Genomic DNA, 26,924 nt, shown 5'->3' with positions numbered 1-26,924 from the left:
GAATGATTAAGTAACAGTATAGCTGTCTCGTGGTAATAAGGAGTGTATACAGCATTTTGTAAAATGAACACCATACAGTGTTTATATAATATACCATCATACTGTACACACATAAATAAGGCACCGTATGGTACACAAATTACATGTCCATATAACAAAAGCCAGAGTGCCCCCAATAAATACGTACGCATTCCCAGTAGAGTGTACCCCGTAAACAAAATTGTCAGAAGAGGGATCTCTATAAATTTGGCTCTTTTTGTTTTTGAAGAAAATAAAAATGTCACATGAGTAAAGGGAAAGACTACTAAGTGAGAAAAGTTGTCTTGCAGAAATGCCATTTTGTATTCTCTTCAGGTAACTAGGAAAATAATAACACAATATCATCTAAAACACCTAACAAGGTAGAACATCTAAATAGTACTTTTCATACCTAGGATACACATAGTTGGAGGGCTAGACCAAAAACCATTAGATTGGCATTTCCGCTGTCTAGATCCAGTTATCACATAACCTTTGTTGCAACTAAATGTAATGACAGAACCAACTAAATAACTTGTTCCATTCTTGGTGCCATTTGCTGGGGGAGGAAGCCATCCACATGTGACCACTGTAAGAAGAAAGAAATAAAATGATACATTATTACAATCTATAAAACAATGCATACTATCTCTTTATATTGCTGGCATGCCTCCTTGTTTATGATGTTCTGTAGCTAGGCTTCACTTAAGAGCTGCAGCTAGACTTCTGATTCAGTGTGGAGAAGATTCAGTGTGGCGCCCCCCTCCACTTACACATTCACGCACACTAAATTTCCCCCCCCTCCCCTATAAAATCTAAAGAACTTAAGATATCGAACATATAAACTGTATGCTATACTGTACACATGAACTGCTATACCAACCTCCACATACTGCTATACCAACCTCCACAAAATGAGACCTTAAAATTAATTTAGACCCTAGACCTGACACCTACATCACTAGAGACCACAGACCAAACCACATAATTAATTCAGTCTCCAGACTAAACCTGTAAATTAATTCAGACCCCAAACAAGACCAGTAAATTATTACAGATAATTTTTTTTAAATGTTGAGGGGGCCCATGCTGTGCCCCTTCACAATCTGCGGCTGAGGCCAATGTCCGTGTAGCCCTCCCCAAAGCTACACCTCAGTGGCCCTTTGGAGTTAAGGGCAAAATTTGAGGCCCCCACAATATATCAGGTTGAACACCAGTAGTCTAAGAGCTGTAATATTCTGATTTCTTCATGCCATGTCTCTCCTGAAGTGTCATACTATAAGAGAGAAAGAGTTGGGACTACAACACTATATTCCCTACCTATATAGCTAAAAATAATTTTTCGATAGCATGGTTGTTTGATAGTAGGGTTTGTATTTTTTACCTGGTTGAAGACTGTCCACCAATGCTCTGTGACTGCTGTATGAGACTTTGGTAGCATTGCCAATTTCTAAGCTTTTTGTTGTTAAGACATCAAATCTGCAGAACATATCATCACCACACAAGTTTTTGGCATCTTGAACCAGAGTATCATTTTCATTCAGATCAACTTCAAATGTTGGAACAAAATCTGGGTCATGTTTTAGTTTATAGCTGTTGATGAGTTCTAGAGAGTCATACTGAAAAAGTGAGCTATCTTCTGTCACAGCCCCTGGAGGAGACAGATGACATGAATAGACATTTTATTATTTTATTTCAGTTTAACCAATGCATTTAAAGATAATTGATGCTTTCTTTGGTTATATCTCAAACACATAATGTTACAGTGTCATATACAGACGAGAGGGCACAGATAAAACTGGGCCCACCATTAAGGTGCCAGGTTTTGCCATCCAGGACAGAACTGGTGTTTCTTTCCCCTCCACCCCTTCTTAATGATTCTTTGGTCAATTCCAGACCTCGTTGTTCCCTAAAGAGGACCTATCAATTCTCCTGACATGTCTTTTTAGTCGATACTAGTATTCCCCATGAAATAACAATTCTGGTGCATCTTTTCTTAGAACTCTACATTGTGCCGCTTTTCTGTTTCTTCTCCTAAAAATGTATGAATAATCTGACAACTGGGTGTTACTATGCCCCTTGTCAAAGGAGTGTGTCCCTACACAGTTGAGCACTGTCAGCACTGATTGGACAGTGTCAGAAAGTGTTGGAACATCCCCCCAATTAGTTACACCCAGTTGTAAATTTTTATATACATTTCTTGGATCAATAACAAAGGAACCGAACAACGTAGAGTTCAAAGAAAAGATGCTCCAGAATTGTTATTTTAGTGAAAGTATTGATACCCCTGTGTCCAGGTCAAAATTTCCATTTCTGATTTGCACTTCTTGAAACGATAATATCTTTGCAACCGCTTTGAATATGAGAACTATTTTTGCTTTGTTTTTTTTTACGACTCATGAGGCATTCATTTTCTAGATTCGTTTAATTAATTCCATGTTTTTCATTATGAGCAGACAAATCACTAAAAATGTGAAAAAAAACACTTTTGTCATTTTTTTTATATATATTTATCTATAATATATATATATATATATACACATACAGTGAAGGAAATAAGTATTTGATCCCTTGGATCCCACTCCATGACCTTAATGTGCTTCTTTTTGAGCCACTCCTTTGTTGCCTTGGCTGTATGTTTCGGGTCATTGTCATGCTGGAAGACCCAGCCACGAGCCATTTTTAATGTCCTGGTGGAGGGAAGGAGGTTGTCACTCAGGATTTGACGGTACATGGCTCCATCCATTCTCCCATTGATGCGGTGAAGTAGTCCTGTGCCCTTAGCAGAGAAACACCCCCAAAACATAATGTTTCCACCTCCATGCTTGACAGTGGGGACGGTGTTCTTTGGGTCTTAGGCAGCATTTCTCTTCCTCCAAACACGGTGAGTTGAGTTAATGCCAAAGAGCTCAATTTTAGTCTCATCTGACCACAGCACCTTCTCCCAATCACTCTCAGAATCATCCAGATGTTCATTTGCAAACTTCAGATGGGCCTGTACATGTGCCTTCTTGAAAAGGGGACCTTGCGGGCACTGCAGGATTTTAATCCATTACGGCGTAATGTGTTACCAATGGTTTTCTTGGTGACTGTGGTCCCAGCTGCCTTGAGATCATTAACAAGTTCCCCTCGTGTAGTTTTCGGCTAAGCTCTCACCTTCCTCAGGATCAAGGATACCCCACGAGGTGAGATTTTGCATGGAGCCCCAGATCGATGTTGATTGACAGTCATTTTGTATGTCTTCCATTTTCTTACTATTGCACCAACAGTTGTCTCCTTCTCACCCAGCGTCTTACTTATGGTTTTGTAGCCCATTCCAGCCTTGTGCAGGTCTATGATCTTGTCCCTGACATCCTTAGAAAGCTCTTTGGTCTTGCCCATGTTGTAGAGGTTAGAGTCAGACTGATTAATTGAGTCTGTGGACAGGAGTCTTTTATACAGGTGACCATGTAAGAGCTGTCTTTAATGCAGGCACCAAGTTGATTTGGAGCGTGTAACTGGTCTGGAGGAGGCTGAACTCTTAATGGTTGGAAGGGGATCAAATACTTATTTCTCTGTGCACAATGCAAATAAATATATATAATTTTGAGTATGTGATTTTTCTTTTTTTTTTTTATATATAATCTATCTCTCACTGGTAAAATTAACCTAGCCTAAAAATTCTAGACTGTTCATGTCTTTGACAGTGGGCAAACTTACAAAATCAGCAAGGGATCAAATACTTATTTCCTTCACTGTATATATATATATATATATATATATATATATATATATATATATATATATATATATAGTTGCAGCTTGGTAACAATTAGTCTTCTCTATCCTGGATCACTGTGATGGGTGAGTGAAAAAGGCTACAGAGTAAGAGTTCAGAGATGCTTGAAAAGTTTGTTAAGCAATCAAACTCTTCTACGATCACCATGATTAAACTGTCATGGTGATCATCAGCTCATTATCTGCCCAGATAACGAGCTTACTAGGTCCATTATCTCTGGGCAGAAGCCATGGACTCAGGGAGAAGGAGGGGAGAAGTTCCGGCACACGGGGGAGAGAGGGCTGGGGACAGAAAAGTACAGGCACTGCTACAGTTTAAGAAGTGCTGTACTTCTAAGCTTAGTTTTATATTAAAAAAAATGGTTGTTTTATGAAACTAAGTGGGAGAGGTGACGGCACTTGTAGAGCGAGCCGACATATAGATTAGTGCAGAGCTGCTCACACTGAAGCAGCTCTGCACACATTAAACCCTGATGCACGCTGCCAACGTTTATATACTTGACAACTGCACGGAGCATGGGCAGTTGGAACGTATATATAGCCGTATGGCAATCATGAAGGGATTAATGTTACAATCTGAAAAGGTTGCCTCATGAAGACAATACCTGTGCATATACCCTATTAGGGCATATGGATGTCAAAGAGAGGGCTGCCATCTATGAGCCCAAATGGTGAACCACTCTGTAGGAGCAGCTCCCACTCTGCAGGACACAGCATTACACTTGAATTAAATTGCAAGACACGGCTTCCCCCAATAATAAAACAGCTTATTAGGGTTATGAGGGTTAGAGAAGCCAGAACCCCATCGATAAGCCTAGCCGGCTTCCATACAAAAAGAGATTGTTTTTTTGAGCCAACCCCTTCAATAGTGAGGAGATCACTAAAAATACTACCTTTAATATGGAGTTGCCTTTAATTTTAAGACCTATGATTCATTATATGTTACAGTTTGCAATTCCTACTAAAATGCTCCAAGACTGCTGGCCTCTCAATAGGTCTCATAATCTTTCAATTTATCTGCAATACACAGACCTCGAGCATCCGCAATACAACAAATTGTTGAACTTTACCAAACATATTCATTATTGGTTCAATCTATTTCTGTCTATAATGACAAATTCAGATAAATTCCGAATATTATTATTCTTTTTTTGGAAAGATAAATGTCATATAAAAACCTCCCACTAACACTGCTATCCAGTTCAGAACACCACTTCTAATAGTTACTTAAAGTGTATGACGACCTTTGAACATAATTTTAGAGTTTATATTTAGAATTAATCTATATAATTAGTTGAATAACTTTGTAAATACATAGGATTACTTTTCTTGTACTATTCCTCAGTTACCGCCTGTGGCATATTTCACAGATCTGATAGTTGCCAGTGGAAACAGTTGAGAAAGTTGTAGTTTGACAAACTCCTTAAAGTTTTGTTGAGCTGCTATAATGCAGTTGGACAGTTGGTGTTTTCTACGCCAGATTATTTAATAATGTATGCGACTTTCAATAAAGATTAATTTTTTATGTAATCTCAATGGGCTCAACCATAAACTTCATTGACCTCGTTTTTACACTATATCAATGACCACCAACACCTTTACTAGATAAATTGCTACTTCTTGCATAGCAATATTTATATATTTCATACAATGTTTGTGTCAGAAGATGAATGTGTCTATGTCCATTCCTTGTCTTCGTCTATACTCACAATCTGCACCAAAGATGAAAATTTCTTCAGGGGTGGCAGAACTTGGCAGTTGTGTACTATTCCTCAGAGTAAAGTCATCTTCACGATCACTATTCATGACTCCTAGAAGCCCTTGGGTTTTGTTTTGGAATATTTCAGGGAGAAGGACCGAGATGCTTAGAAATCCATTGATGGCTCTCACTTCCACCCCAGCTCCAGATGGAAACATCACCGTGACATGTGATGTAATTGGAGAAAATATGAAAAACCCTGAAATAATTAGACATAAAATACTTTATTAATGTCAGAGAAGTGATTTGTAGCCATTAAACAGTTCCCTGATTATTACTATTTAATGTACCATACAATGAAATCTGTAGCGTTACCTTCATCCTTTTCCATACCTCATATTTAGGCGTGACTGTTTGCTCTTGCACCTGAATACATAAAGGCCAGAACTACCCAACTGATACATAGAACCAGACCAACTAAAACGATTGATCCCTTATGACCGTACCATGTAAAAAAGTGCATAACTAATTTAGGTTTGGGAAATGTATCATGTAAAGTGAACAATACAAGGAACATTTAATAGGAAGCCTATCTTGTAACATTTGATGGCACCGCTCTCTATGCTTCAGATTACATACAGAAAAAAAGTAATGTCATGTTCCATTGTATGCCATATTACAGAGATATTCTCCTCTAGAAGAGATATACTGTCCCACATGGAGGCGCAATATGATGGCATACATAGTACAGAGCACTAGGGACGCCATGTGCCACCTTCCAAGCTACAGACACACAGTTTTGCCATGTACACGAGGCCTCACAAACTTAAGCCTAGCTTTTACCTTTCATATCCATCCAGCTCTGCTCTTGAAAGCTAAGGGCTTCTCCATTCAATAGAGTTTCCAGTTGATATTGTGTTCCGTTTTTCAAACGCACCTCAACCACATCAGAGTGTTCTTCTTGCATGGCCACTGATGAAATGCTCGCCACGTTTATCTTATCAGGTAATGCACGGCGGCGACGGCGAGCTCTGTCTTCATGAAATACCGCAGTGAGTTTTGTATTCAATACTTTAAAATGAGGGGAAACCATAGATACAAGCTCAGTTGTCTTTATAATTTATACTGATCTTTTCAAAATGGAAAAAAATAAAAGAAAATTTCCCTTAGAGTATACAGCAAAGTATATTGTAAATATATCTAATAGGAGAGAAATAAGCAAAACCAACTAAATCAAGGGGTGACTTGTTTCTTCCGGTTGGTGTGTCTGTTCCGCTGCATGCAAAATGACATGAGTTGCTAGTAGGATGATTATATTGATAATGGTTACATATTATTTACATCAATATCACATTCTGTTCAGTAGTGTGTTGGATGCAGCTTATCCAAATAGGGGGTTTCCTCTACTATAAGTGGCCTTAGGCTGGGTTCAGACAGAGTTTTTTGCAGGCAGAAAATCTGCCTTCAAATTCCGTTTGGAATTTTGAGACAGATTTTACTTTGCCTACTTTTCACGCCATTTTTCGTGGCGTTTTGAGCGCCGATGGGCAAAAACGCAGGGAAATATGCTTTCTCTGCCTCCAATTGATGTCAGGGAGGTTAGAGACGTAAACGCCTAAAGATAGGGCTTGTCGCTTCTTTTTCCCGTGAGTCGTACTAGCAGGAGCGGCAGAGCCAGGAAACAGACAGAATCACAGGCAAAGGAGGAGAAGGAAATGAGGGTACAAATAGACAGAGGGCGGGAGCTAGCTCCGTCTGGCCAGGCTGTGATAGGTTCTCCCACTCCTCAGCCTCCCAGCCTGAGTGGTAGAAGATCAAGTCACTCTAACAGATCTAGGAACAGCTGCAGGCTGATTACCCACGGGCGTCGACAAAGAAGCTGTGTCAGGCAAATCCATTAGGCTGGGTTCACACGACCATGTTAAGTCCGTAATGTACGGAACGTATTTCGGCCGGAAGACCCGGACCGAACACAGTGCAGGGAGCCGGGCTCCTAGCATCATAGTGATGTACGATGCTAGGAGTCCCTGCCTCGCTGCAGGACAACTGTCCCGTACTGTAATCATGATTACAGTACGGGACAGTAGTTCCACGCAGAGGCAGGGACTCCTAGCGTCGTACATCACTATGATGCTAGGAGCCCGGCTCCCTGCACTGTGTTCGGTCCGGGTCTTCCGGCCGAAATACGTTCCGTACATTACGGACGTAACATGGTCGTGTGAACCCAGCCTTACACCTATATTAGGAAATCAGAACGTAGAGTGATGGCCAAAGTTTGTTCATTAATTTTGATTGCACTTAAAGATCTATTACCAATTTTCTGTTTTGTTGTGGTGGCCATTTTTGCAAAAGTAAACAGGAAGTGCAGCCATAATTGTTGTCACTTTTGAATTAGTTTCTCTGCAGCTGATGGTAAAACTGTCGCTTTTTTATTGAATGAATATGATGACAAAGTGACAGTGTTATCTTTTTCCATTAAGTGAATTCAAAAGTGACAACTAATATGGCTGCACTTCCTGTCCACTTTAGCAAACATGATGGCTGCATCTGAATAGGAAATTGTCAATATCTCTGTAAGTAAAACAAACATAATCGCAAAACTGCATTCTGATTTACTAGTATATGGCCATTTTTACATTTTGCATGGAAATCTGCTTTAATTAGTAACCTGAGGAAAGACAGAAACAAAGACAAATGAAGGACGTCAATTTGTAGAATGCAAATTTATCGAATAATCAAAAGATTTATAAACTCACCTGAAAGTTGAGAGGGTTTAATTTCCTCAGGATTAGGTGCCTGATCCCCTGCATGCCATGAAGCGGAAAATAGGGGAATAAGTTATTATATAGGTTATTATTTTTATACTGATATAACATTTTATATATCAGCCTTAACAGCAGTTTACATTCTCATCATTGGTCTTATGAAAATTCACCCCATTAGCAAGGGATCTACAGGCCACACCCAATAACTTGTGTTGCATCTAACTGTAGAATCATGCAATGTAAATTGCGCCTTTAATGTAAAGGGAATGTATAGCAGTATGCAGTAAGCTCCCAAGCTCCCTCTAGTGGCAGCTGCAGGTAGTCAGCAAGTTTGCTTTTAAATCTATGTCTATGCAGGTGATTTGGAACTCCAAAACGGGAAAGTGGAGCTCCGACCGCTATAAATATATATAAATAAGTTATAAATAATCTGAAAAGAAAATTGTCAATATCTCTTTAGCTAAAACAAACATAATTACCCAACTTTTGGTTGCTTTAACTTCTGATTTACTAATTTATTCTGTTTACTCTTTTATTAGTAAATGACCCAACAATAGACACGAACAAAGACAAATGTAGCATACAAATTTGAATGGTTAAAGGAATTTAAAAAAAACACACCTAAAGGTTGAGGAGGTTCCATTTCATCTGACACTGATGTATGTTCCTCTGTATACCATAAAGCGGATAATTAAAGAATTAAAGAGGTTATTATTTTTATATTGTTACATTTCATATACTGTATCATTCTTAACAACAGTGACTTCCCATTCTCACCCATGGACTTATGAAACTTCACCTTTTGAGCAAATGAGCTAAAGGCCATGCCCAGTGAATTGTGTTGCACCCATCTGCAGAATCATGCGATGTAAAATGCACCTATGTAAAGGGCATGGGATAACACAGATCAGGTGCAACACTCTGCATTAATGAACACTAGTAATTTTAACTAGTAAACTTAAAGTGACCCTCGGGTCCCTGGACAAAATTATAAATGTGATGAAGTACATGGAGAATTATTACCTGGTGCTCTCCAGTTGCCTCCCATTGCCGTGGATCCGCCTTTTTATGGTCCCATCTGTGTTGTCTCAAAATAGTCACAGCGCTTCTCAGAGGCACTCCTTCTGTTCATGGATTGGACAGAACTGCTCACGTGAGCAGCTCTTGCCAATCCAAGAATAGTATGAGTGTCTCCGATTCGTAGTCTAAGAAGCGCTGCAGCCATTTTGGGACAGGACAAAGGGGACCCTGAAACGGCAGATGGGCACAACTGGAGGGCATCAGATATTATTACTCCATATATACCATCATATTTAAAATGTTGTCCTGGGACTGGAGAGTCGCTTTAAGTTGCAACAACATCACATATAAGAAATGCTGATTGGAGCTCTGTTTTTGTTTAAACAGAGTTACAATTCCCGGCACGAACATATATTTAAAGAGAACCTGTCAAATTGAAAATGCAGTCCGATCTGCAGGCAGCATGTTGTAGAGCAGGGGGAGCTGATTGATATATGGTTCTGTGGAAAAAAGATTCAGTATAACTTGTAATTTATTGATTTAAACATTTACTCATTTTGGGCTATGGAGTCAAGTAGGCGTTCCAAATCAGTGATTGACAACTATTATATGTATGCACACTCATACAGGGAAGGCTGTCAATCACTGAGTAGAACCACCCACTGGACTCCTAAACCCAAAATTAGCAGAGGTTTAAATTAATGAAATAAAACTTTTACTTAATCTTTTCCCACAAAAATATTTATCAATCCGCTCAGCTCCTTCTGCCTTATAACATGCTGCCAACAGATTAATCTACATTTTCAACGTGACAGGTTTCCTAGGTAACACTAGAGGGAGCTTACTGCATGTTGTTTAAGACTGAGCTCAATGTATAACAGTATGCTGTAAGCTCCTCAGCACCCTCCAGTGGTGACTGCAGGTAGCCAGCATGTTTCTTACAAATCTATGTCTATCCCTGGGATTTGTAGCTTTGATTAAATAAAAACATATCTCCATCCGCAAAAAAGATATATTAAGAAATTAAATCAGCACACAATTTTGGACCTAAACAAAACATGATAAGAAAAAGTGGATATAAAGGCAATTCAGAAAGGATCATGAATGAAGTGTCCTTTCAATTGGGATTTCCCACCCAATCTGACAACCGCAAACTGGGCGGTACAGTTGGAGGGACAATTTAAAAGTTTATTTGAGAAAGCCACTGACGAAAGGCATCCTAAACACCATAAAGGCATACCACTAAGGCTTCGTTCACATCTGCGCTAGGGCTCCACTCCGACGTTCCATCTGAGTTTTCCGTCGGAACGGAGCCCTGACTAACACAAACTGAAACCATAGGTTTCCGTTTCAATCACCATTGATTTAGATTGGGACAGATCCGGTGCCAATGGTTTCCCTTTGTCTCCGTTGTGCAAGGGTTCCGTCGTTTTGACGGAATCGATAATGTAGTCGACTACGCTATTGATGAAATCAATGGTGATGGAAACGGAAATCTATGGTTTCCATTTGTGTCTGTCAGGGCTGCGTCCTGACGGAAAGCTCAGTCGGAACGGAGCCCTAGTGCAGATGTAAACTAAGCCTTACATAGACACGGATTTCCACAGAACACTTCTTGATATATAGCTTCTAGGATTTGTCACGGTAGGAAGCCATTAGGATTAATTGAACTGGTATGTACATTAAATGCTGCTACATTTGGAACTGGTTAGTCCCTATGCAATTGCATTTTTTTAAATGGATTATTGTGATATTGAATACTACATCACAAAGAGTCATACTGTTCTTTGTCACTGCAATTAATTGTGGAATTCATTTTTATATACTGTAGTTTATATAATTGCATCTTCCATTCATTTTGTTAATTTCTATTGTTTAGGACTGTCTCATGTATCTTGATTTCCTTACTCCTTTGTATGGGACCATTAGAGTCCTACTGCACTGCTTCATAGTTATAAAAACTGCTCCTAATGTGAAGAATTACAAGTAAATATCTCGAGGACATATGGAGTACCAATAATGTATGTATACAGAAATTGGCAATATATAGTGCCAATATGTATGTAGTGTATGTGACCGCTGCTACAAAAGCATGGAAGAACAGACTATGCTATATTATCAATGCTGTCAAGCAGCAAATCTATTAAGTTCATTCACTTTGATACCCTGCAACTGTGGACATTTTATATATTTCTTATTTTATGCATCAATCCTACCTTGAAATGGTTTGGTCCGACATTGAATGCTCAGAGATGGATTTGTAGATTTCACCAAATAATACTCTCCTTTACCCTTGTAGGTATAATTCAAGCCATCAAATGTTATAATGTGAGGCTCACCAAATACTGAAGCTACAGCAGAAGAGAGAAGCCCGTTACTAATTCAACATAAAGTATACACCACATTATATATATGAAAAACTTTCCTCACCAACTTTTGGGGGCTTGTATGTGCGGCAGTCACTGGATGGTCTTAGTTCTAGGTAGTACTGGCAGTTATCTGACCACAGACAACAGTAATAGAAAGTGATCACATCATACAGCCAGTGAGAGAAGCCAGGTACTCTGGGAGGCTTTCTGTACGGAGGGGACCCCCAGTCATGACCTCGGTCGGGGGTACTGCCCCCTAATGAATCACTGGTTAAGACCTGAGCTCCTGATGCATCATAACAACATTGTTGTCCTGCAGCAAACTGAGGGCTATAGGAAAAGGAAAAAAGCCTCAAAATGATCACTATGCATATATTAATGTAAAATATGTGGCTTTACGTATGGTAATAAAGGTGAATACCTTGCTTGTATGCTCCTCACGCAGTGCACAGCCCCAGGGTGGTATGTACACACACTTCCTTTTTCAATGTTGCAGCCATAATCGGTCTGAACATAAACAGATTACAAAGGATTTGTCTCAATGATAACTTTTTACTTTGTCAACTAATAAATATATACTAAGCAACTAGAAAGGTCATGTTAACAAGGAAGGGAGGAAGTGCTAACGCAGCGATGACGCAAGGCTTTCTTTCAAAAGGGGCAAAGATTCAATTTGGTGCCCCTCCCCCACAAAGTAATACATACAAATCTCTGTATGCTAACCCAATCTTCAGCCTCTCCTGCCCTAGCACTTCTACTGCTGGGTAACAGCCCTGATCTTCTCCAGTACACAAAGTTAGTCTGCTACCAAAATTTAAAGAATCCCTGTTATATTTAAAACTTTATTATTAGCTCTTGCTACTGGTGCCCCACTAGGGTCCCCTTAGCTACGCCCCTATGTTAATGAGTTTAAACTTTGATATCTCAAGAAAATTCGAAACCATTTTCATGGGGCCTGTGGAGCTTCTGTCATGGGGCCAGTAGAGGGTGGTGTGACCCCACTTTGTCACCAAGGGATTTGATGTGGGGCTAAACATGGGAGCGGTGTATAAGGGAATCCCTGGTATTCAGCCATTAATTAACGCCTTAACCCCTATACAGGGATCTGGAATTCGCTGCAGGGGTACCCTAGGTCACGAACGCCAGAGTAGTTTCCCTTGGTGACGGCCATCGTAACAGGTGTAGTGCCAGAATGTGTGGCCTGGTATAGCAAAAGGTTAGAGTAGGTGTCAAGATTCGTAACAGGTTAAGTAGCAAATCTTCAGGGCAGGTGGCAGGCAAGTATGGTCAAAGGTACAGGTTGAGGTGAAAACACAAGAGTCAAAAGACGAGATAGCTGAGGAACACAGGGAACACTAGAATAAACCAAATTGCTATGGCAAAGAGCATAGGAAGGGAGGACATTAAATACCCAGGAAAAGCTGAGTGATATAATTTGGTGCACGCTGGCCCTTTAAGAGAGCGAGAGCTAGCGCACGTGCACACTAGGACCCATGAGAAAATACTGTCGGCGTGGTAGGCCACCAAATACAGACCTCAGAGAAGCGGTGCTATACAGTAGAAGATAGACGCTGAGAGCTGGTAAGTGAAACAGGGTGGCAAGAAGTGCCCATTATAACCATCTTATAGTTGTGTCTTAAATTCTTGATGTTATGGGCTTTGTTAACAATGTACTTGGCAGACAAAGTTTTGTACAAATTACTTAAATTTAATTTACTACTGCAAATACTGCAATAAAATAAATAATGTATGCTCTCTGGGTGCCTAAAAAAGTAAACAATATTTGTGACACTGATCTGCAATACAATACTGTATGACTCTATGATGATAGCTCGTCCATCATTTTATAGAGTATAAAACTTACTGGAACATAGCAGCAATTTAACATTATGCCATGCCAATCTGTTTCTCACTGATATTCCAGCAAACTGATTCAAGTATTCATTATAGTTCCCCTATGTCCAGTGGTATGTCTATAGAGGGGGCAGAAGTTGCACCTAAGGAGGCCCAAATGGTTAGTGATAGTTGGGGAGTGGGCTAGCATTGATTGTGTTTGGGGTCCAGGAGGGTGCTAAAAAAACAAGCTATCAGACTACCAATCCTGGCACATACATGGTATCTTCCTGTATCCGCTCTTGATTGTTCTAGCGTGCAAGGGCAATCTGCTGTCTCTATCAGAAAGTTAGGCAGCTTGTTCTTTTCCAAATGTGTCCAGTCCATACACTTAGAGGAAGCCCAGCCGGCGGGGTCTTTCCTGAAGTTCTCCGATAAGTGCCAGGCTAAGGCATGGACAGGACTCCAGATTGAATGTACATTCCTATGACATAAAGTAATACATTCTAATTTAGGACAAGTTTGATACTTACATGTAAAACATTCGGCATACATAAGTACTTTTATGTCAAATGCAGCTCATAATATGGCAACCAGCCAAGATAATATATTGCAAAGTAAGAACCTTTTCTACAAAATGAAGTTGCAATTGCGCATAAGAAGACATTTTTACTTGTCATAAACGGTCTCCCTTCCTTAAGTGTAACATTTGACTTGTAACATTTGACATATTCATTTTGAATTATGTAAAAAGCTTCTATGTAAAAAGCTTCTATTGAGGTCCACATATTGTAATACCCCGAATGCCAGAGAAACTGTTCATAGAATAAATCTATAACATAGACCAGGATATAAAAGTAAAACATTCAGTTACAAAGTTGGCCAAGTGTTTTTAGATTTTAATACAAAAAAAAATGCAAATAAACAGCACTGATATAAGTACAGTCCAAATGGTGCTCGTCTCCTGGTAGGCTTGGTCCGACTAACCCACGCATAATGTATAAGCAATGTAGTGTAGAAATTTGAAGACAGCGCCTAGGTTGTAGATGAAATTACTTATTCCAACCGACGCTTGAAAAAAGCTTACCAAGCCAAAATGTTGTATTTTCATTTACAAAGTGAGCGCTATCTTCAAATTTCTTTATTGTTTGAATTTTAATCGCCATTCTTTACACCCTGACAGGCAATGGTATAGTCTTGGTATTGTTAAAGGTAGACTATTATGTTATACTACAATGTGGCTAAATTCAGACCTTAATTCGGGTATCATAGTAAAATACATGTGCATTCAAGTACTTTATGTTAGTTAGAATTAAACATTTGGAGGCTTAAAGGGGTTTTCGACACCCGGACCCTGCACCAATCAACTGCTCCGTCTGCCTCTGGGCACGGGATGATATTGCAGGAAGCAGATGGCTCCGGTCACTGAATAGCGGCCGAGCTGCAGTATTGCAGCTCTGCTTATATTCAAGTGAATGGAGCAGAGATGCAGTTCTGCCGAACAACCGCTATGAATTGGTCGGAGCCATCAGCTTCCGGGTCCAACTACTGCATACCGTTCAAAACATCTGGCGTCGGTGGCAGCCGTGTCGGCTGATCGGTGCAGGATCCGGGTGCCGGACCCGCACCGATCATATACTGATGACCCATCCGGTGGATAGGTCATCAGTTTTTCAATCGTGGAAAACCCCTTTAAACACTATGTAAAGCTTTAGAGTCATATTTTTTTTTTAACTGTCACTTTTTTTTTTCATGATCTTAGATGTGATTGATAACAGGTGGATCCTGTGTGTCAGAGACACGCAGGACCAGCGTTCACAGAAGCGGTCAGTCCTGAAGACCCGATGAATTCGGCTTAGGCCTCATGCACACGACCGTGCCTCTGCGGCCGCATACTATCCGCAATTGCAAAGCAGATAGCATAGAACAAATTCTATCCTATGGGCCAATGCACACGACCGTGGTTTTAACGGTCTGTGCAGTGCCCGGAAACCCGGACCGCAAAAAAAATAGAACCGTTTTTACGCAGTGTATCCGACCTGGAACCCGCAGCAAATCTGGCCAGCATTTCCACTGCAGGAAGGAGCGTAGAAATAAAAAAACAACATCCATGCTTACCTTGGCCATTGACATGGTGACGCATCCCTCAGTGGCTGCAGCGGGGACATGGGATGAAACGTCATCCCAGAAAGCCTGGGTAAGTATGATTTATTGATTTTTTTTGCGATTTTTGCGGTGGAATCGCTGCGATTTTGCTGCCAAAGTCGCAACGCTTGACTTTTTGTTGCAGATTTTGCATCCCTGTACAATTCAATGGGGGAAATCCGCAACAGAAAAGCAACACAAACGTAACATAAATTGACATGCTGCGGATTTAAATTCCACACCGCAGGTCAAATTATTAGCGTTTTTGCTGCGTTTTTTTCCGCATTGTGGACACTTTGCTGATACTGTAAATGCTGCGAAATTTCCTGCACAAAATTCCATTATAGGAATTGCGCAGAGTTTATGCTACGTGGATATGGATACATAGAAGCTGTATCTCTAAGGCCCAGTTTACACAGAGTTTTTTACGCTGAATTTGACGCGGAAACTGCGTTGGAATCAGCGTAAACAAACGTCTGAAACCGCCTCGCATTGTTTTCAATGGGAGGTGGAGGCGTTTTTTTCCTGGAACAGCTTTTAGCCGCTCATGTTAAAACAAAGCGACATGCTCTTTCTTGCCGCGCTTCAGTCTTTGACCACCCATTGAAAAATTAACCTATCTTGCCGCGGTCTTTAGCAGCGTTTGTCGGCCGCGGCCATTGAGCGCCGCAGGCAAAAAATGCCTCGAAAAAAGCTTTCTCTGCTTCCCATTGATATTAATGGGAGGTCAGAGACGGAACCGAGGCAAGAAAGTGCATGATGCTTTTTGTTCCGTGAGCGGCTATAAAACACACCGGGGAAAAAACTTTGAAATCAATGGGAGGCAGTTTCGGACGTTTTTTTGGCACTAATTCTGACGCGGTTTCCTTTTAAAAATCAGCGCCAAAAAAACTCAGTGTGAACTGGGCCTTAGACACACTTTTTGTCCTAAAAACTGAGCTGTAATCTTGTTGTGTGTCTTATAGTCCAAATGCAGGCAGCTGCCAGTGTATGAAGAAGCAGGAGACTGAGCTCCATGATTCGAGCTCCCTGATTTAAAGGTCCTTGCAGTGTAGTGTAACGGAAGAAGCATGTCCTGTGCGGTGTGTAAAAAATAACACCAGTGCTAAAGAAGTAAAACAGTGTAGAAAAATGTTGACATTATTTTCGCAGTTGATGCAACTTTAAAGTCCCACCCACTTGTCCAGCCCCACCCATTTTTCTAGACACAAAGTGGCTCAAGGGCCCCAAAATTATGGCATTTACCCATACTCAATTTGTCATTGCATTTACACTAGAAAATGAGTTAATTCAGCGACATCATGATTTTGAGGAATATTAGCCTAATACTGGAGCACATGCACATTAAGTGGAGGTCTTCCTCCATATGTACTTATGCAGCATTGCTTCACTAAGAAAAAATAAATAAAACAAATCGCATAAATTACCTCTCTCCTTCTTTTTTGCTACTTCCACTGATTCTTAACATTCCTACTTCCCATTGATCAAATGGGGATTGTGCAGGAACTGGAGTGAAAGTGAAGTTGCCATTGTTGGGATGAGTTAATTCCAATGTGTAGAGGTAGGTCCAGTGAGCCTCCCATGATTCAGTATATGGGACTCCTGGCAAATAAAAGGAAAGCAAACATATGTATGAGACTGTTTACATTGTTTTAAAGCATATTTTTCAAAATTGAAAACAGATTTTTTAAAAATGGTCTGCCAAACAGGAAGTCAGTACTGTAATACCAATAAGTGCCTTGGTTCTACTTGTCCCCATGGATATAGAACATCCATGAAAATTGATTTCAAATGTACCTGGACAACATTGGATAATATTTAAAAAGAACAGTTAATACTTATGGGAATACTACTTAAGAAATAAGTTGGGCACAGTAGTTATGTAATTTGCAACATTTGCACAGTGAATACTACAACAGCTCTGAAGTGTCGCAGCTTCCTTTATTAACATACCCTCCATTCTATAGCATAAATTTAATGGACGCAATCTTTTCGGCACTTTCTCCAAAGGTGTTATCTGAAAATCCTTCACAATCTCTTGTGTGGATCATCCAGTTCCTTCAGACTGTAAGCTCATATGGAGAGTGTTCTTTTTAAAATGTTTTTCTTTGTAAGTATACTTTTATTTTTATGTTCTCACTCTCATATTCTGCACGTCAACGTACAGCATCGTGATAGATATGCACTACCGGTCAAAAGTTTTAGGGCACCTCAATTTTTACAGTTTTTATTGATATTTACACAGTTTAATATCACAAATGTACTTTGAAATGAAAGCATAGAATAAATAAACAAGTTAAGATTAATAAAAATAATAGATTAACGTTGTTTCAACAAATTAAATCTAGATTTTTGACTCTTTAAAGTAGCCACTTCTAGCTGATATAACAGATTTTTTGGCAAGTGTGCCAGTAACTCTGTGTATATGATATATATAGAAGTAATAAAAACATTGCTGAGATTTGGAATGGACCTGCAACCATGATACATTTTGTAAGAAATAAGACAAAGACCAGCCATCAACTTTTACTGGGAAAAAGGAAGGTGCACAATCTTTTTTGGTCTGATCTAATTGTCAAATTGTTCTTACTGAAGGGGCTTCAATAAAACCTGAACATATTGTATATTAAAACTTAAGGACATTTAATGTAAATTTCAATGAGCTTTATTACAACTTAATAAAGTCTATTCTGGAGTTAAGAGCAAGACTAGAATAAATTTCAAATGATTCTCAGTTTTCTACAGTATTACTGACAGAAGAGGCAAAAATAAAGAAAAATACTATCAAGACAAATCCAGAAAAAGTCTAAGGGGGGATTCACACGAACGTGTATTCGGTCCGTGCGGGCCGCGTGGTTTTCACGCGCCACGCACAGACCAATACAAGTCTATGGGGCAGTACAGACAGTCCGTGCTTTTTGCGCAGTGTTTGTCAGCTGCGCAAAAAACGCGACATGTTCAATATCTCCGCTTATTTCGCGCATCACGCACCCATTGAAGTCAATGGGTGCGTGAAAACCACGCAGGTCGCACGGAAGCACTTCCGTGCGAACCGACTGAAACAGCGCACCAGCTGTCAAAAGGATGAATGTAAACAGAAAAGCACCACGTGCTTTTCTGTTTCCAAACATCCAAACGGAGTGTCTTTTTAAATGAGCGAACCCGGACAACCGAACCAAACTTCACCGGGTTCGGCCGAACCCGTTTTGGCCGAACCCGGCAAAAAAATTTCCGGTACGCGACGTCAAGAGATAGTCACTGTCCAGGGTGCTGAAAGAGTTAAACTGTTTCAGCACCATGGACAGTGACTTCCGATCCCAATATACATGAACCTGTAAAAAAAAAAACGAAGTTCTGACTTACCGATAACTCCCGGCTTCTTCCTCCAGTCTGACCTCCCGGGATGACAATTCAGTCCAAGTGACAGCTCCAGCCAATCACAGGCCAAGCACAGGCTGCAGCGGTCACATGGACTGCCGCGTCATCCAGGGAGGTGGGGCCCGATGTCAAGAGAGGCGCGTCACCAAGGATGCGTCACCAAGGCAACGGCCGGGAGGGACGTTCTCGGTAAGTACGAACTTTTTCTTTTTTTTTAACAGGTTGCTGTATATTGTGTTCGGCATTCACTGTCGAGGGTGCTGAAAGAGTTACTGCCGATCAGTTAGCTCTCTCTTCACCTTGGACAGTGACGGGCGTCGACTAGCCTCATCTCTATGATGGCGGCTGCGTGAAAATCACGCAGCCTCGCATCATACACGGATGACACACGCAGCTGTCAAATGTTTTTTGCGCGCGCAAAATGCTGCGTTGTTTGCGCGCGCAAAAACGCAACGTTCGTCTGAATCTGCCCTAAGACTGACCAACGTCTTCTGCTTTCTAAGCTGCAGCAGTGATGTCAATCATTGTGGTTGCAGGTGACAGATGTCACCATGTAAACCTGGCTTAAATGCACTGGCGCTACAGTATCAAGTCCATATGATTTATGCCCCTCTTCTGGGTTTCTGCCAAATGATGGGAGATATTAGGCTTGAAATGAATCAGAGTTTGTCTGGTTCATTTTAGCATCTCATCCTGCAACACACTATACCATTGTGACTGCCCAACATAATAAGGGCTATACAGAGTGGCATTATGGGCATTTTTAGTCTTGAAGCAACATACTTTTGTACTGTCTCCTTTCCAGGCAAACAAGCAATTACAATATAGAAGAATAGTAACAGAAAACAAGAGTCTTAGGTCTCATGCACACGACCATAAGTATTTTTACTGTCGTAAATACGGATGAACATACGTAGCCATCCGCAATTGTGGAAGTGACCATAGACTTCTATGGGCGAGTCCGTTCCGCAATTGTGGACAAGAATATGTTCTATATTTTGCGGATCATTTCTACGACCCCGAGTACTAAATAAATATACGGAATGGTGTCCGTGGCCTATAGAAATGAATGGGTCAGCAATTTCATCCGTAATTACCTGATCCGTACGGTCGTGTGCATGAGGCCTTATGGTGTGAGATCCTTTATCTACTGACATAATAAGAACTTATTGGGTTTCTTTAGTTCTTCATGGCTATATGTTCTTATGGAGGGCACACAATCTTTTTCCTTATACATCTCACCTCTGCGGTAGAATGATCAGTCAACGACTGTAATGGCTTTTGACATCACATAAACAATACAATGCAATGCAATACAATAATAAACATTAAAAAAAATAGTAATTTACCCTTTAATTAGTTCTTTAAACCTACATTTATTATAAGTTTAGCAAAAATAGTTTCTGTTACAATAAATAAACATGTACAATAAAGTTTATGGTGAATATACTCTACCCAACATAAAGTAACATAAAGTAAAATGGTTTATTGCTTTAGTTATACGGGTACTATATTTATATTTAAAGTTTCATGAAATCTTAACCAAAAGGGAAAAACGAGATCTAGGAGCTGCACTGTAGCATGTAGTGGGTGCTATCCTCAGAGGAATCTTGACTAAAATGAGACCATAATCCAAAAGAAGAGGCAGCACTCCAATGATATAGAAAAATCCAAAAATGTATTCACCCAACATACAGGCAACGTTTCACCTTCCCATTGAAGGCATTTTCAAGCATTGAATGTGTGTGCTCAAAACATTTTTATAGTGTGCAAAAGTACAGAATATTGTTGGAAGTTGGCTGAGCACTCACTGGTCGAGATGAACACGACTGATTTGAGAAATGTTACATTAAAATTGTTCTTTGTGTCATGACGACAAGTTAACATTGTGAAACCCCGTCTATGCCTGATCTCATATCAATTATCGAAGTTACGCGTACGTTTTATCAAACATCTTTGTGTATTTCTCCCTTGTACTATGGAAGATAATCCGATATGGCACATATATTGGTCACAGGAATCCGTTCTGATCCTAATGTTTCCTTGGGGTAGGTGATACATGCATCCCGAGTTTTACATTGGTGATCCTCTGTTGGATCGTGCTCCTGTATACAGGGACATGTTCCTTCTGAGTGTGGACTGTTCCGAGAACCATAAATATAGTGCCTTTCTGTACGGGTATTCCCTGCTGGAAACGACTGTCCGGGTACTGGGACTTCATTCCATGTAACAAGTCCGGGAGATTCGGTAATAATTATGGCAACAATATGTTAATAATTATGGTAACAATATGTTTGATTACTTCACATACCACAACACAGGAGATGTGTATTTTGAGAAATATATTTATCGACTCTAAGATGGCGACCATGGTTTCCTTTCAATCAACACGCATGCGCGCATGACGCGCTGTGTCAGGTGACCTTCTTCTCACAATTTTTACCAATCTAACATATGATTGGCCGTTAGTGAGAATCTGATGAACCGATGTGAGCATGCGCTGTGGGTTTTTCACAACACCGAGATTTTGGCGCGTCATGACGGTAATAATGTATTACCTTAATTCTCCTAGTTAGAACAGGTATGTTGTTTGTAACGACTGAGGGCGAGTGCCAGCTGTAACTCTTAGTATTATAATTGACACTTTATTGCATATTTATGTATTTTATGCAATGACTGTCAGATATGTGTACATCTGATACTCAACTATTGATTTACATATTTTTCACATGTTCTGTATTAATATCAATACTTCTATTGTGTATTATTATATTGCACTTTGCACTTTATTATTAATCATGTTTTATTACCTTACATTGCCTATTTGTACTTTTGCACACTATATAAATGCTTTGAGCACACACATTCAATGCTTGAAAATGCCTTCAATGGGAAGGTGAAACGTTGCCTGTATGTTGGGTGAATACATTTTTGGATTTTTCTATATCATTGTAGTGCTGCCTCTTCTTTTAGATTGTTAACCAAAAGGGAAATACTATGTGTACTATACTATGTCTACATTGACACAAGCGTGGATGTTTATCGTCGGCAAAAAAAGCTTGCTTTTTACTTGCGTGATTGTTTCCGTTGTGTTCTTGTTCGTCTGTTTTAAGCGCACATATATGACGGGTATTATACTTGTGCAAAAAACAGAAGGAGGACTTTTGTCACAATTTTTGTCCCAACCCTGAGGAAACACCCACAGGAAGGTCACATGGTCGAAAAACGCCATTTTCTATTGCTTATACAGCGTAGAGAGCTTTGTCTGATTCCTCTGCCTTGTCAGTTTGGTTTTTGACTACTTTTTCGCATTTGAACATGACCTCCAAACCTATGGACCATGTTCTTGTAATGTGGCTAATCTCTCGCACATATGGAGAGCGACACCAGATGGTAAAGGAACAACCTAGGAGGAGATAGAGGCTTTGGGTTCATCCCATTGTCTCCCAATGTGCTTCCAAAGGGCACTTCCACACCCTGTATGAGGACCTGCGGACGCATCTGGATGGCAGTCGCAACGTTTGATCGTTGCGACTGATATCAGCATTTCACCTGAGCAACGGTGCATCGTCACCCTGAGGTAAGAATACATACTGTCTGCTTTTTTAAAAAAATGTGCAGTTAACCTGATACAGCTAGAAGTATGGTAAATCGCCTGACCCAATTCCCCCGTGATACCGTCAGGGTGATATACCTATCAGTACAGTTACAACATGTGTTAGCTTGCAAATATATAGTGAAGGACACAAAGACCCTATCCAATAAATTGTAATGTCATTTTTTATTTTAAATGCACTGTTGGTAAACTCACAGAGCAAGTTGAGGAGACAAGTTACCAGGGCAATAATGTTGTTAGTTTGTGTAATTAATGCAGTTTCTGTTCTTTTTTCTTCAGATTCTTTGCAACTGGAAATTAGTTTGCATCTCTGCACTTTGAATTCCTATTGGGGACTTCGACCATTTCAGGAATTATCCGGTCCACCTATGAGCTCATATGGCAGAGACTGAAAGACACTGTGATGCCTCAACCCACAACAAAACAGTGGATGCGCATTTCCAAATTGCATTGGGGTGCTGGATGGGAAACATCCGGTGAAGAAGCCGCCACACTCAGGGTCCCAATTCTACAATTACAAGCAGTATTTCTCGGTAGCGCTGTTGGCCTTGGCTGACAGTCAATACCGGCTTGTAATTGTAGACATCGGTTCCTATGGTAGCACTGCAAATGCTGGCGTCTTCAGGGCTTCCAGAATGGGTCAGCGGCTTCTAAGCAACCAGCTAGCCCTCCCCGAACCCCACTTGTTGCCTAGATCTTAAGGAACCCGGCACCATTTGTGATATTGGCAGATGAGGCCTTTGGTCTCCCAACACATGTTATGCGCCCCTTTCCCAGGTGTGGTTTGGACGACTGGAAGCGCATATTCAATTATCGGCTCACCAGGGCTCGTCGGTATGTTGAGTGCACCTTCAGTATTGTCGCAAATAAATGGAGGGTCTTCATGTCAAAAATCCAAATGGATGCGTAGTTAAGGCTATGGATTTGAAATCCATTGGGGTTTCCCCGCACTGGTTTGGAATCCTGCCAATTTGTAATGGCTTCAGCTAACACAGTCCTCTGCAGTAATTCTCAGCACTATCAGATCTCACACAGACGCCAATAACAGTGTGAGCATTGGGTTACACAGGGCACTTATCTCAGGTGCTGGCCAGCTCCAAGGCTTATCTCCTCTGCTGTCCCCTCATCTCTACACCTCCAATGCTGGCTATGTCCTCGCTTCTCTCTGCATCCTCTCTCTTTCTCCACCATGTCACATGGCAATCACTGACTTCAACTTCCTGTCCTGACACAACTTCCTTTCTCCTCAGTCACTGGTCCTGCAGTGGACAATATGAACCACGTCATCAAAGCCTGTGTCACCCTGCACAACTTCACCCAGATGTATGATTCAACAGGTGATGGTGACGTAGAACATTACATGGCCACTGGAACATTGACTTTGGATGAGACACCGCAAGGAAGACCAGGAACATCTGGACACACAATCCAGGAATTCCTTGTGGATTATTTTGTGAGCCCTGAGGGAGTAGTGCCCTTGCAGTAGGACTCTATCCGCTAGAGATGCCATGTGTAAAGTTTTATTTTGTTATTCTAGTTTGTTTACATTGTTTTAGTTTTGTTTGGTTAGTGTAGGGGCTCTCAATACAAGAGGACCCTTGACACGGGTTGCAGGTGTAAAGGATCTGCCAGGCACAGCGGGGTTAACTCCCAGAACTAATCAGTCAGCACCTGAGAATACATCCCTGAGACTGACTCCTGCTTCCACCATTCAGGCTGGCAGGCTTAGGAGTGGGAGAGCCTATCGTAACCTGGCCAGACTCAGCTAGCTCCCGCCCTCGGTCTATTTAAGCCTGCACTTCCTGTCCCTCGGTGCTTGTTATTGCTTGTGTTTCCCTCCTTGTGGTTTCCTGGCCCAGCTACAGCTCCTGCTATTTTTGATCCTGCTCCATACAGACCCTGGCTTACCGACTACTCTTCTGCTTTTCGTTTTGTACCTCGCACACTCCTGGCTTGACTCGGCTCGTTCATCACTCTGGTTGCTCACAGTGTTGCCGTGGGCAACGGCCCCTTTTCCTTGCTTGTGTTCCTTGTATGTTTGTCGTGTTTGTCGTGCACTTACTGAGCGCAGGGACCGCCGCCCAGTTGTACCCCGTCGCCTAGGGCGGGTCGTTGCAAGTAGGCAGGGACAGAGTGGCGGGTAGATTAGGGCTCACTTGTCCGTCTCCCTACCCCCTGCCATTACAGCAGGCTTTCATATTTAGGTAAAAATATTAACTTTTTAATATGCGTTATAAAAAAATACTTTCACCATATACAAGGTAGATTGGAATAAATGATAATATTTTGACCTGAATATCAACTAATATCTCATTTTACTCCTCTAGGTAAGTATATATATATATATATATATATACCGTATTTTTCGGACTATAAGACGCACCTGACTATAAGACACACGTTGTTTGAGCGGTGTGACGGCTTATTTTTTGCGGGATGAGCTGTTGTTTTTATTAGCAACTCCTTTCATTTAATTCTTCTCAATGATTCTGGTGTTTTAAATTAATTTTTTTTACGCCGTTCACTGTGTGAGTCAAATAATGGCATATTGTAATAGTTTCAGACTTTTATGGACGCAGCGATACCAATTTTTTAATAATTTTTTTATTTTTACATTGTGCTTGGGAAAAATGGGAAAAGGTTTTTTTTTTTTTAACTTTGAACATTTTTTTTACACTCCAGAAAATGTAGGGGACTTGAACCAGCGATCATTATATCGCTTGTACAATATACGGATGAGTTACGGAGACAGCGTAACTCGCTGAGCTACGCTTTTTCCGTACCTCCCATGGTAGTGAATGGCAGTTACAGAAGCAGCGTAGCATGCTACGCTGTTTCCGTAACTACTATTCAGTTCTATGGGGGTTACGGAAACTGCGTAGCTCAGTGAGTTACGCTGTTTGCGTAACTCGACAATGTAACCAGGAAGTGGCCGGAAGACGGCGGAGCCGGGTAAGATAGAACGGAGTTTAGGGGGCCCCATTCTAGAGATAGATGCAGATCCCAGAGGTGGGACCTGCATCTATCTGACATTTATGACATATCCTGTGGATATTCCAAGAAAAGTAGTAGGACAACAGCACACGTCTCCAGATCTTCAAAGTGGTTTTATTGTCAAAACATCCACGACAAACAGGCACCGTTTCGACCCATAGTGAGTGTGGGGTCTTTGTCAAGCCTCCTATTTTTCTTTATATCCTGTGGATATGTCATAAATGTCCTTAATGGAAAAAACACTATAAATGCCTCGGTCGCTATTGACTGCGGCATTTAACTAGTTAAACGGCCAAGAACAGTACGATCTCTGTTCGTGGTCGTTAGAACAGCGTGTTAGAAGCTGACACCTGCAGTCTATGGAGCGGGCTCAGCACGTGAGCCCGCTCCATACATAGTCTTCTTCCCGCACCATGATGTGCTGGCACATCACGAGTCGGGAAGGGGTTAAGTAAGGAGCGGTCAGGGGGCCCGGTGCTGCCGGGTCCCTTGACTGCTGACTATAAGATGCAGGGACTTTTTAGCAAGATTTATTCTTGCTAAAAACTGCGTCTTATAGTCTGGAAAATACGGTATAATTAATAAAGATTTTATAAAAATGTTGTGTTCTAGAGTGTGTTTTTGTACCAAATAAAGACATTTGTTTGTCCCCAATTTCCTTTTTGTAAGCAAATACATGACAAATTCTTGCCCACCCATCACCAATCATGATAAAAAATAAGCAGAAAATTTTGGATTTCCAACATTATTTTATCCCAAAAAATTAATTTAAATTAAACAGTGCAAAATAACAGTACAACAATGAGGCTGTTCATAAAAATAACATAACATAAATACAACAAAAAATATATTATAAATTAAACAGATTAGGATAGGATGGTGGAGCACTTGCTCGAGTGGACTATATTCACTCAGAGGGCGATTGGCCAGCAGATTGCTAAGGAGGTGGGTTGGAATAATACGGCTCCTGTGGGCTGTAGTAAGACCCCTAAATAAATTTGGGTGTTGCGATTCTGCAGGCATTTGCCTCTGGTAATAAGGGAATTGGAGCGGTATAACTCAGGGATGCCTGAGGCTGAGGAGTAGTGTGGCCAAAAAGGCGCCAGTTCTCCAAAGCTGTTAAGAACTCCTTGGGGGTCATTGGGGGGGTTACAGCCTCCAATAAAATAAGTACCGCAGACTGAGTTTTGAGACGACGCTCCTGTGGGATAAGCCTCAAATAAGGAGCCTGGGAACAGGCGAAATTGTCCACCTCATCTTCGGGTTTGTTTCTATTTAGGTACTCCAAAACCCTTGTGCCAACCTGGCTC

At 40.8% G+C, this 26,924-nt stretch overlaps 1 protein-coding gene across 2 annotated transcripts in view; it reads right to left on the bottom strand.

Annotated features, from left to right (window-relative positions):
- Positions 1-26,924, bottom strand: part of SUSD2 (sushi domain containing 2) — a 279,345-nt gene that overhangs the window by 143,886 nt on the left and 108,535 nt on the right. For both annotated transcript variants that reach the window (XM_075835489.1, XM_075835497.1), the window contains exons 5-15: positions 17,054-17,228; positions 13,761-13,965; positions 12,070-12,155; positions 11,710-11,978; positions 11,496-11,630; positions 8,881-8,928; positions 8,251-8,298; positions 6,338-6,565; positions 5,505-5,753; positions 1,403-1,669; positions 431-607 (exon numbers count right to left, since the gene is read on the bottom strand). In XM_075835489.1, coding sequence (XP_075691604.1) covers positions 431-607; positions 1,403-1,669; positions 5,505-5,753; positions 6,338-6,565; positions 8,251-8,298; positions 8,881-8,928; positions 11,496-11,630; positions 11,710-11,978; positions 12,070-12,155; positions 13,761-13,965; positions 17,054-17,228 — 1,887 coding nt within the window. The remainder of the gene's footprint in view (positions 1-430; positions 608-1,402; positions 1,670-5,504; positions 5,754-6,337; positions 6,566-8,250; positions 8,299-8,880; positions 8,929-11,495; positions 11,631-11,709; positions 11,979-12,069; positions 12,156-13,760; positions 13,966-17,053; positions 17,229-26,924) is intronic.

The sequence above is a fragment of the Rhinoderma darwinii genome, chromosome 1, assembly GCF_050947455.1.
Source record: "Rhinoderma darwinii isolate aRhiDar2 chromosome 1, aRhiDar2.hap1, whole genome shotgun sequence".
Classification (NCBI taxonomy): Eukaryota; Metazoa; Chordata; class Amphibia; order Anura; family Rhinodermatidae; genus Rhinoderma; species Rhinoderma darwinii.
This window is presented reverse-complemented; position numbering and strand designations above follow the sequence as displayed.